Here is a 12976-nt window from a genome sequence, read left to right as displayed (position 1 = left end):
GTGTTAGACTTTTATCCTCAGCCTCTGATTTTTAAAAAAAATATCAATCTGCTTACCATATTTCCTGCTCTTAAAAAACCTCTATATTTATAGTTCCTCATTGTATCATAAAAAGCAGAATGTAAATAAATAAGAGAGGGGGAGATAAGCCAATGATATTCTTCTACAGGAAATACAGCAGCCTGTGGCCATGCCATACTTAGAACAGAAAGATGTTAAAATCGGGGATGGAGAAGACTTTAAATCAAGTTCAAATGCACTGCAATAGGTGCAGACCCTGAGCCACAGTGCTAGAAAGAGCCTGGCCAGGTACTTGAGGTCACGTTCTAATTGAAACCCAGTAAACTCTCTGGTCACAACCCATTTGAGAAACACTTTGAAGGAAGTGAAGTTTTCAGCGGTGATGTGGTATTTCTGTACTTACTTAACCTTATTTAGGACCTATCTCTTTAATAAATCATTCATTAATTTATTTCTTAAATCAAACCCTGCTGGGGGATCCAGACACAGAATACTGTGTTTTTAAAAAAGAAGTAGCATTTACTTTCCCAAAACCATGGAGCCACTAGATTGCTGCCTTTGCCTCTACAACTCTATGCTCCTTAACAAACTGTAGATTTAAGCAAATAGATATCTGGCAAATTAGCCTAGTTAAGGACCATGATGACACACATTTTTACCACATGGACAAGTCTGAAGCACATTGTAAACATCACTGCAGCTTCCAGTGTGATTGTTTATAGCCATCTAACATCCCTGTGATTTTTATAAAACACTCCAATTAATTAAGATAACCTCACTAGGTCTGTGTTTTCTATGTAGTTTTACTCACTCATTCCATGAATATGGTCTGCGTTTTCTATGTAGTTTTACTCACTCATTTCATGAATATTGAGCAGCCACTAAGTGCCAGGCACTAGAGTAGGCACTGGGATGTAAAAGTGGGGAAGATAAACAGACTCTTTATCTTCAAGGAAGTTAGAATCCAGCAGGAAAAAAGATAACCAAATAAGCAGTTTTATATGTTGTAAGATATACTGGGTAGCATGGTTTCTAGAGCTCACTACATAAGCAACTAACCTACTCTGGGATTAAGAAAAGTTTCTCAGAAGAAATGAGAATCTAGCTAAAATCTGAACGATAACAATAAATTAGCTTGATCTGGGTGAAGGTTGGAGGAATATGGTTTGTTATGAAAGGCAGAGCCCAGGGGAAGAGAGACCCAGAGGTATGAGAAGTTCAAGGGACTGAAAGAAGTTCATAAACTAGAAGAATTGAGCAAATATATTAATATAAGGTCAGCATCTGGTTTCCAAAATATTGGATGGAATATAAGCACCTGAGGTCTTCCTCAGAGAGCATAACTTTACATATCAAACTGCCTATCCAGCTCCTATCAAAGGCATAAAGTAGAAAACGACATTTAGAGAACATAGTCTAGGAAGCATGTAATCCATTCATTCCCTTGAGTGGTTACCATTCAGTTCTTGGATCATTTGAGACCACAAGAACTCTACGTGCTTGGATTATATTTGCCCAGCCACTCACAGAGGCCTTCACTGAAGGTGCTCAAATATTCTGTCTTCTTTAAGAAAGAAAAAAACGAGTCTCATGGCCTTTTTAGTACTAGTTATAAAAGCTATTGTTAACATAAACCCAATGTGCCCCAAATAAAAAGCATTTCCATCCAAATTCAACAAAAACTTTTTTGAAGTTTCTTATTTCCCTGTAAGATTGATATGTTTTTTCTCCTTTCCTATAATGAGAGCTATATAATATATCACGTTTAATAAATAAAATATATAAAAAAATTTTTTGGCCTTGGTTATTACCTTGGTTTTCAGCAATCTCATAACCAAACTGTATTTCAAGCACAATAACCATTTGACCCTTTGGATTTTCATAAGCTTTAAAATTCTCTAAAAGACACCTTTTATGCAACCCCTCAGATCTTTCCGGACTCACCTGTCTGAAGGGCTCTTGGTCACTTGTTCATTCCTTCTGCTAACCACTTCTGCAAGGGCTCTTCTGGACTATCACCTGTGTTATCATGACATGGGCACAGCCCAAAGCAGCTCATCTCAGGCCAACGCCACAGACCCCTTGCCTCCCACACTGAAGTTTCCCTACTGCTGCTGAGCCATGAGTCACCCATATATGTGTAACTGGGAAGTATGGAAGAGTTAAAGTCCCAGAAGTGAACATCGGACCAATAGAAGAGAAAAGCTAATGGGTCACTTCTTCCTTCCTTCTACCAGATAGTCTGTCCTGAGATGCATTATTCATAAGGCACCTCTGAAGACGTTCCTGTGAGATCAATGGTCAGTTATCTTGCTACCAAGTAGAGATCAGTTTGCAAATCCCAACACCCTCCATGTTTGTTCTCTCTCTTCCCTGATGCTCCCTTTTCTCCTCACTCTTGCTTCCAGGCCCCGTACGTCCCAATAAACTATTAGCACATAAAGCTTTTTCTTCTCTGTTTCAAGGGAATGACAGCTACAACCATCATCCTGATCCTTGGGAGTTACTTTCTGCTCATATTTTACTAACCACAGTGTATGCATTTTTTTGTGTTGAGTTTCTCACATTCTTTTTGAAAATTTATAGATTCTACATAAATTCTAAATAGGCTTACAGTGGGCTTAATTTTGTATTAATTTTACAGAACTGGGGAATTTGGCCAAAGAGGATAATTTAACTCCTTAAATAAAATTCCACTGGAAAATTCAAAACACAGTCTAATGTGTTTTCAAAAAAGAGATAGCTTCCATTTCCTCAAAATAATCTGTTAGCTTGCTGCTTGCTACTCTCTCTAAATCTCCATGCTTGCTGATATGGTTTGGCTGTGTCTCCACCCAAATCTCACCTTGAATTGTAATAATTCCCACGTGTCATGGGAGGAACTTAGTGGGAGGTAATTGAATCACGGGGTGGGTTTTTTCCCATGCTGTTCTTATGATAGTGAGTAAGTCTCACGAGATCTGATGGTTTTATAAAGGGCAGTTCCCCTGAACATGCTCTCTTGCCTGCTGCCATGTAAAATGTGTTTTTGCTCTTCCTTCACCTTCTGCCATGACTGTGAGGCCTCCCTGGCCATGTGGAACTGTGAGTCAATTAAACTTCTTTCGTTTATAAATTACCCAGTCTTGGCTGTCTTTATTATCAGCTTGAGAACAGACTAATACACTTGCCTTCTCCTTAACAGACCAGAATTTGTGTGTAATAAAATGTTTTTTGAAAAGGGAACTTTAATTCTTCCTGTATAGTAAGACAGTTTTAGGATTTTGGAGAAATCACAGTCAGCAAGCTTTTTTTTTTCTTTCTGTATAATCAAAGTTCATTTTGTTGGGAAGAATAGCTGAAACTTAAGCTGCAGCTCAGCTTTAATTAATTTTTCTTTTTGCTAGATATGTTTTTCTGTATTTTTTTATACACTTAAGATCAGCACTTGGAGACCAGCAATTTAAAGAATGTGTTTCTTTGGGCTTATTTCTTTCAGAATACCTTATTTCCTGTTGTAGAAGGCCATCACTGAATATCAGCAAGCTTCCTCACCCACAACCACCATTCAATTATACTGTACATGTAGAGCAGGCTTTAGTAGCTGCACTGGAATGGTTTTCCCCAAAGGGCTTTTTTCTTTTATTATACAATTCTGTTCTAATTCTTTAAACGTTTCTTAAGATTTCTGATTTTTTTTTACTTTTGAAATTAATAATAATTTTTAAAATATCCATTTTGTGCTAGTTATTATGTCAAATAGGAAATACAGATAAATAAGATAGTCTTTCCCTACAAATAGTTTCTAATCTAGTAGGAACTTAAGACAAGTATACACTTAAGAAAAACAAAAAGATAAATATAATTGGTGCCATAGCGGCACCACAATCTTAAATCTATTGTTGAGAGGAAGAATAGAACCATTAATTCCTGGCTATGTCAGTTTGAAGTAATTTCTATATTTTTTGCTGGGAAATCAGGATGTAATTCTGTTTAGTACTTTAGATCATCCATTCAAAATATATATTGGATTAATATAGTATATATATGTGTATATATATAATATAAATATACATATAGTGTATGTATATGTGTGTATATATAATAGAAATATAAATATAAAATACAATATTTTTTGTGTTTATATATACACATACACACAATGTACATTATGTAACATATATTGTGTGTATGAGTGTATGTATATTTTATTATATGTAACATATAAGTTATATATAATGTATATTTTATTATATATAATAAAATATAAAATGGAAGGACATTCTGACATGCTACAATATGGATGAAACTTGAGGACAGTATGTTAAGTAAAATAAGCCAGTCACTAAAAGACAAATACTGCATGATTCCACTCATATGAGCTACTTAAAGTAGTTAAAATCGTAGAGACAGAAAGCAGGTTTGTGTTTGCTGAGGGGTGCAGGGAAAGAGTGATGGGAAGTTACTGTTTAAATATAAGTTTTGCAAGATGATAAGAATTCTGGAGCTGGATGGTGGTGATGGTTGAATGTATTTAATACTACTGAACTATGTACAGAAAAAATGGTTAAGACAGTAAATTTTATGTTATATATATTTTACCACGATAAAGAAATGAGAAAAAATAAGAGTGCATGTATTGTATTGTATTGTATTGTATTGTATTGTATTCTGTAATGGGGAAAAATGATTAATGAAAATATAATGAAATAATAGCAGAGTCCGCTAGGTCTTACGTGATCTGCAGAAAGTGCCAGGGTAGTGTGGGTGCAGAGATGAGGGTGTGGATAGTATTGTCTGTTGTGAATAAAGGTGGGAGTGGGTAGGAAAAGGGGTAGAGATATCTTTTAAAGCTTTGTAAAAGAGATAGCCTTGAAAAGTAAATAGACTTTTTAAAGATAACAGAGAAAGTATTTCAGGCAGAGAAACAGAGGTAGTAAAAGGATGGAGTTTAGGTAAACTGAGAAAATTTCCATTTAGATGAAACATAGAGCGTATGGAAGAGAGTGATAGGAGATGATGTCAGTGAAATAGATACCTGGAGGTTGCACTGTCCACTATGTTAGTGAGTTTGGATTTCATTACAAATCAATGGTCTTAACCAGAAATGGGCTTCAGAATCACCTGTGGAGCCTTGAAAAATTCATATGCCTGTGTATCTTATGGGAGATTTGATTTAGTAGATCCAGAGTGGAGTCTGGGCTTGTGTATGTTGTCAAAGCTCTACAGGTGATTAACATGTGCTCCCCAGAATCGCTACTGCACATAATAAGATATTACTGGAAGTTTTATTTTTAAGGCCCGAGACGTACTAAAGTTCACTTATGTAGCTCTGATGGCAATAAGATGGATCACCTGTAGAGGGTGGAACCTGAAGATCAGGAGATAAGATAAAGGACTCCTAAATGAATGGTTTGGATTAAGACAATGGCAATAGGAAGAAAAAAGAGCAATAGATTGGAGAGGCATTTAGAAAGTCAAAATGATTGGACTTGGTGGTCAATGAGATTCTATTTGTAAAAGAGGAAGAAATAAAAGACAGTGCTCATATTTCTACATCAGATAACTGGGTGATGGTGGATCTATTAACTGAGATAGTAAATGCTGGCATAGGTACTAAACGCTATGTCTGACAGATTGGCTGTCAAAGTTAGGTGCTCAATAAGTGCTTGTTGAATGAATTAAAAAACCCTAATAAATCAAGTGATCATCTAATTTTGGATTAAAAAAAGTAGGTAAGGGTTTGTTTCTAGAAGAGGCTTTTGTTGGTTTTTGACAAATCTATATGCCTTGGGGCAGATGGATTAACAGATTGAGGAAAGAGACATGCAAAGCAGAGAAAAAAAGGATAGAAGAAAAGAAGCACAAATGTTGGAAAGTTTAAGCTGGGCTTCAGAAACAATGAATGGTTTAGTTTGCTTCTAGAATAGTAAGAGATGAAGGCATGAAGATATAGTGGCACCATTATGTGGTATGTCGGAAAGTCAGGCTGAGGAAGTTTTAATTAATTCAGCAGGCATTGATGAGGCAGGAATTTTGGGCAGAGGTCTTCCATGCTTTTAAGATCTTGTTCTTTTGGAAAACTTATAATAGCACTTCTGGCCTGGGATTCCTGGATCTTAACATTTTAAGACAGGAAGTAGTCAAGGTTAAAATTACCATATTACATAGCAATATGTGTTTCAGGCTATATGTGGCAATTAACTAGATATCATAATACTCTTAATTGAACCAACCTTTTTGTCACTAACTTGAATGCTACTTTTATCATAAACTATATCCTCATATAGATTTATGCCTATCTCTGGATTTCCCATTTCATTTCATTTTGTACAAAATCTGCTGTATTTAATTAAGATCGCCTTGAGTTTATAAATTAATTTGAGAAATACTGGCATTTTTACAATATTCAGTTTACTAAAAAGAATAGTTACTTAAGCTTTCTTCTGCATTCCTCAGTGGAAGAATACATCTTAAACTTGTCTTTTTTAGTTTATAACCCTGTATTTCTCTTTTGAATTGCTATTGCCAATAGTATTATTCTTGCATTGTAACTGTGTGTGTGTGTGTGTGTAAATAAGAAGTCTTCCTAGATGAAGAATTAAAATTGAAAAGAAAAAAACAAAAGCAAATGGAAATATTTTTAATAGCATCTGACCCTCACTGAACTGATATATCTGTAAAAATCATTTTGGATAATATTATCATAGAAAACAAAACAAAAAAAAGAATGCTGTCGGTTTTGCCTATGTATTGTCAAAGTTTTCCTTACATAAGATAATATGTGATTATATTTACAGTTAAAATGTGGTATTTCTTCAGTCAGTCCTAGCCACCACCAGTGGGAACTCCATTTTGGGAGCTCCATTTCCTTCCTAATGTCACACAAAGCCCTACCTAGATTCTCGCTCTTTCCACAGAAAAACTGTCCTCTTTAGCCCTGTGCTTGAGCTCATGACCATTCTCGTTGGCTTTTCAGTGTCTCCTCTCAAGGTGCTGGTGGGATAGAATGAAGGATACTGTAGCCATAGGAATAACCCCCCACTGTAAACACTCATCAGGGTCAGAAGTATTTTCAGATAGTTCGATGCAGCTAGGAGTCAGAAAAAGTTTTGGTTTTATCTTATCCTTTATCTCAGTCCTTCAAAATTTTTCAGTTTGAATAACCTGTTTAACAAATCTTTTGGATAAGGGGTCCATAAACTTTTTTCATAAATGGCCAGACTGAAAATATTTTAGGCTTTACCGGCACTATGGTTTCTGTTGCAACTACTTAACTCTGCTGTGGTGGTGTTAAGGCAGTCAAAGACAACACTGAGGGGAGTGTATGCTAATAAAAGTTGATTTACTAAACAAGCAGTGGGCCAGATTTGGCACACGAGCCATAGTTTCTAGATCCCTATTTTAGATCAGTAAACTGCCAAACCATTCGTTATTTATATTTTAAAAAATCAAAAGCAATGCACTAGTTTCCATGGAAGCAATGATGACAAAATGCAAAGCACTGGAATGAACAAAATGCAGAAAAATCATCAGAATGACTTCTTATCAATCCCTAAATAATGCTTCTGTGCATAAACAGCATTTTTTTTTTTTTAAATGAAGCACAGGCGGGATTGTAGTGTAATGTAAACACATATATTACATTGCAGTATGGTCACTGCTTTGGGGAGAAAGACAGAGTTGACCAGAGAACCATCATTATCAGTAATAAGAGTATTTGCTCTAACTTACCAATCTTGTACTGCATTGAAGGATTCTTCATTTGTAATGTCATACATTAAAATAAAGCCCATGGCTCCACGATAATAGGCTGTGGTGATAGTCCTGTATCTTTCCTGGCCTGCTGTGTCCTAAAGAATAAAAAAAAAATGATAATCTCTCAGAAATAAGGCAATACATTTTTGGGAAGGGATTAATAATTCCAAAAAGAGTCACAATAGAGTCTAAAATGTACTTGTTGTGTATAGCTGTCTATCTTTTTAAGTCTTGTTTCCTCTAATGATTTTTTTAAATGATTTTTTTACTGATACATAATAGATGTAGATATTTTCAGGGTACATGTAATAATTTAATATATTTATATAATTTGTAAAGATCAAATCAGTATAATTAAGATATACAACACTTTAAATATTTGTCTTTTCTTTATGCAGAAACATTCAGATTATTCACTCCTAGCTACTTTAAAATATACAATTGATTATTGTAAATTACAGTCACCCTACTGAGTTAGCAAACACTACATCTTATTTCTTCTACCAAACTCTATATTTGTACTTCAAATGACCAAATCTAAAAATTATTGGTGTTCAAAAGAGTTGAGCAGGAGCAAGGGATAGAAAGCTTATTTAAAGAAATAATAAGAGAAAACTTTCCAAAGCTTGAGAAAGAGATAAATAACCAGATGTAGCAAGGTCAGGGAATATCAAACAGATTTGACCCAAATAAGACTACCCCAAGGCTTATAATAGTCAGAATCTCAAAGGTCAAGGACAAATGGAGAATCCTAAAAGCAGCAAGTACAAAGAAGCAAATAACATATAAAGGAGCTCCAATTTGTCTGACAACAGGCTTCTCAATGAAAACCATAAAGGCCAGGAGAGAGCGGGACTGCATTTTCAAAGTGCTGAAAAATCTGCCATCAAAGAATACTGTAGCCAGCAAAAATATCCTTTATCTATGAAGGAGATGAAGTCTTTCTCAGGCAAACAAAAGCTGAGAAAATTCACCACCACCAGACCCATCTACAAATGTTAAAGGGAGTTCTTCAATTTGAAAAAAAACTCCATTAATATGCAAAAAGAAGACACTTAAAGGTATAAAACCCACTGTTAAAAGTAAGCACATAGACAAACCGACAATACTGTATAATTGTGGTGGCAATCCCCTCATAACTCTAGTATGAAGTGCAGAAGACAAATCTATCAAAACAACAGTAGTTACAGCAACCTGTTAAGAGAAAGGCAATATAAATATATGTAAATTGTAATAACACAAAGTCAGAATGTGGGAGGATGGAGTTAAAGTGCACAGGGTTTTTTTGGTTTTTTTTTTCATTTGTTTCTTTGTTTCTATTCTTTTCTTTGTGATCTAGGATAAGTTGCTACCTCTTTTAAGCCACTTTTATGTCCTAATGATTTTTATATGGCAGTTCTGCAATATTCTGAAAAATTCTTTTTTTGGTAAAGAACCCGCTCAAAGTACCTTCTACATATGTTTACTTTCATTAAGCGGCATCTAACTATAGAAAACAAAATAAAAAGATAGATCATATTTATTTAAAATCTGAGCTTTTTATTGCAGTTTAAGATCAGAGGAGTATATTAGCTCCACCACTATGCATTTGTCTATCTACTAAGTACAAGCCACTGTGGGGAAAAAAGGAAGTTTATAAAAAGGTCCCTGCTTTTAAGAAGCTTGCAATTCAGTCTCAGTTTATTTAATTGTAAAATGGGAATAAAAATACCTGCTTTATATGTATGTTTGAGTCAGACAGATGCAGATTTGAGGTCCTTCTCTCCCATTAGATAGCTGAGGAATGTGGCCAAGTTACTGAACCTCTGTAAACCAAATCCCTCTAACATTTAGCATGCTTGTTAGGGTTCCATGAAGTAATTCATGTAAAGTGCTTCCCACAGAGAGCAGCACACAAAAATTGGTCAAAAAATGGCATGTACTAGCTTTTATTACTTAGATGTGGGACAGCAAGGCTAATACAAGATAAAGACAGCAGCTTACAAGTACAGAAGTTTGACACTTGCAAAAGAGAGATGGCATATAACAGTTAAATTTGGGAATCAGAGGCAGATACATCAACAAAATGGACCTGTATATATCACATATACCTTACAGTATAATTAGAGTAATTGTTCCTCAATTCAAACTCCCTCATCAGGACCTGGGGCATCACTTATAATTCAAATGCTCTTCAGTTTCTCTCTTCGCCACTTTCCCTGGAGACTGGCATCTAACTTCGCTTTCCTAGTACTCTTTAGATGCTTAGCATTTTGGACAGAAATATTATCTTCTTTCCGACATCAATCTGGACTTTCTTATCCCAGAGATGCCTCCTTTGGATTCAGAGTGCATCCCAGCTACCCCTAAGATTTAACAGGCCTTGGAGGCAAAACTAATGTGCTGCACACAGGAACAGCTCCCTTTACCATCAAAATGAAATTAATGCCTCATAAGGTCACTATTGGGAAGGGCTCATGTTGAATTTGCTATTCTTCACCCATAGGTGTGTACCTGCTTAGATGCTTACACCCCACCATGAACAGCAGTGTGAAACTAAAGATTGCCTACAACTCTTTCCCAATTTGTGTGTTATATCCTATTTGGCTCCTGAAAGTTTAGAGAAGAGTGATCAAAGGAGGCTGGGAATCAGTGAATTATTCTGGAAGAATGTAGGGTATAAAATGGAACTGAAAATTAGCTAAGAGTGTGAATTTTTGTGAAGCCAACAATTATATTCTACTCTTGGAGCAGGGGTAAGGCTGGCCTGATTACAAGGTATTTATTTGGTAATTTTACAGAAAATAAAGTTTCAAAAGTAGGATGAAAACAGATTATAGTACTCAAAATAGCAGAAATAACGTAAAACAGGTGAGGAAGATCTTTCAGAACATACTATCAATGGCAGAAAATAAAAAAGAAAGTAAAGTTCACCACATGAAAATCTGTCAATCCCTTGAATATAAAAAAAGTAAAATTAAAACGATAGAACATCAAATGATAAACTGGGAAGTATATTTGCACTAGACCAGAGAGACCAAAGGTTAATATATTTAATATGTAAAATGGTGCTAAGAAATCACTAAAAAAGTTAAGTATTCTAATAGTAAAAATTATTGAAAAGGTAAATAAATGGTTAATGAACTTAAGAGTTGAATCCCAGCCATAATAATAAAAATGCAATGTTGCATAATTGCATGACTATATGATAGAAATTATTTGGCCACTATTTGAATATTTTATTGGACTTTGCTTACTATTTTATAAATATTTTAAAATAAAAATGTAGATGCTAGGGATAAACATAGATGTAGTAAAGTGTATCTCATTGGGACAAATATACAAATTAGGCAGAAAGAAGCAAATCTTGAACTTATTTGGATATTCTTATATATTCATTGGATTTAATTCAGTTAGCAGTATATCCAACGGTGAAACAAAGAAGAAAGTTAGACAACATGGATAAAATGTCAGAACCAAACTTCCAAAGACTGTTTAAAATGAAAAGTATAAGCAAAGCTTTTTTTTTTTTTTACCTACCAAAAGTTTTTTATTTATTTTTTATTTTTTTATTTTTTTATTTTTTATTATTATTATACTTTAGGGTTTAAGCAAAGCTTTTGTGATATGTGTAAGCTTTCTGGGGAGCATAACCCCTTATAACTAGTCAGTCTATTTTAAAATTTTCCCACATTTGGCTTGGGTTCATATTTTCCAGAACATATTATCTATAAGTGTAATTTACCATTTTTATTTTGCCTATTGTAAAGTAACTTTAAATGGCTTTCTTTTTCTCTTGGTCACGCTTTTTTTTTGGCATTGATTACAAAGCATTCTTACAGGTTGGGACCCCATGCCTGCTGCCTTCTCTGCACTACAATAGACAGCTTCCCCCTAATTTCTCAGTAGGGGAAACAACCAGTATACCAAGACACTGCTAAAAGGTGACCCAGACCTTTTCTGTCAAGCATGTTTTCAGCACAGACACTGAATAATGTTGTGTTGGAAAACTGACTTTATCTCTGTCTTCCTTCTTGACCTCTTCCAGTGATGGTGTCCCCTTTTCAAAAGATGTTAATTTCATTTTGACAGTAAAGAAACTTGTTCTTTGTTATAAAATGCATCAATTTCATATTGTGGATATATTTAATCTTTGAGAGAGAAGAAATCAAGTCACCATTATATTCTGATTGAAATGTTACAGGAAACTGTTAGAAACCACAGGTTGAATAGCCATTATGTATCAAAATCAAAAATGAGAGAGGGAAAAACCAGCTTTTAAGAAAAAAAATATAGAAGCTTTCAGATGGTACTTAAGTCACAGCAAGGGGCAAGATCTTCAACATCATTCTGATTTGAACCCAGAAATACAATCTAATTGGTAATATTTATCATTTAAAAGCTCGCAGGGAGAATAAGAAATTGCACGAAGTAGGGAAAATATAGTAAGAAACAAAATGAGAACATTTATTCTCCAAATATAAAGAATAAAATTCAGCTAATAAACAAACACCAAGTTGACTTTGTTTTGGCTTTGAAAACAATTTCAGGATTATAAACTCATTAGCATTTTCTTCCGTTATATCAGGAAGAAGAGGAAGTGGGAAAAACACTTCATTATAATTGACATTTACTAATGATGGAAGAAGGTTATATCTGAAAGAAAAAAACATTTTATAATGTCAAGTGCCACTAATGTAATTAAACTTGAACAGTCTCAGGTAACTAACTAAAATGGTATCTTTTCCCAATTTGCCCAGGAAGCTGGCTCAAAATCCTGGCTTTGTGTTGTTCCTCTCCCTAGCTGATGCTAATAACTGGGTATACTTGCTGATTTTCCATAAATGTAGGCTTCTCGTGACTGAAAAACACAACTGGAAATATCGGAGAGAAAATGAGGGATAAAAATGTGATTAAAAAATAAAAACTTTCTTCCATGAGTGATATAGCTTTCATTTTCCTTTTTTTTTGAAAAAAAAAATCATTTCAGTTAGCTTAAATATTTTGATTTCCTAATCATGTTTTTAGGGGAATTTTGGCATTAATGGCAAGTTTGATTAACAAATACTTGAATATCTGTCAAGAAAAAACTATAAAATAGAAAACATTCACAGCTTGATAAGTAGTAGCTTAAAACTTTTTCGGTTTGAATTTTGGCACTCTTTGTTTCTGCCTTAGAATGTTTTTCTAATGAAATCTTTCTTTTTAAAAACTGTTATGTACTGAATTCTTAAAACCT

General features: G+C 34.5%; 1 protein-coding gene across 2 annotated transcripts in view; it reads right to left on the bottom strand.

Annotated features, from left to right (window-relative positions):
• The window catches only part of RAB3C (RAB3C, member RAS oncogene family), a 298479-nt gene that overhangs the window by 137355 nt on the left and 148148 nt on the right, over nt 1–12976 (bottom strand). For both annotated transcript variants that reach the window (XM_009240730.4, XM_002815582.6), the window contains exon 3: nt 7735–7853. In XM_009240730.4, coding sequence (XP_009239005.3) covers nt 7735–7853 — 119 coding nt within the window. The remainder of the gene's footprint in view (nt 1–7734; nt 7854–12976) is intronic.

Source organism: Pongo abelii, chromosome 4, assembly GCF_028885655.2.
Source record: "Pongo abelii isolate AG06213 chromosome 4, NHGRI_mPonAbe1-v2.0_pri, whole genome shotgun sequence".
Taxonomy (NCBI): domain Eukaryota; kingdom Metazoa; phylum Chordata; class Mammalia; order Primates; family Hominidae; genus Pongo; species Pongo abelii.
The sequence above is the reverse complement of the archived record's forward strand: the minus strand, read 5'-3'. Positions and strand labels throughout refer to the sequence as shown.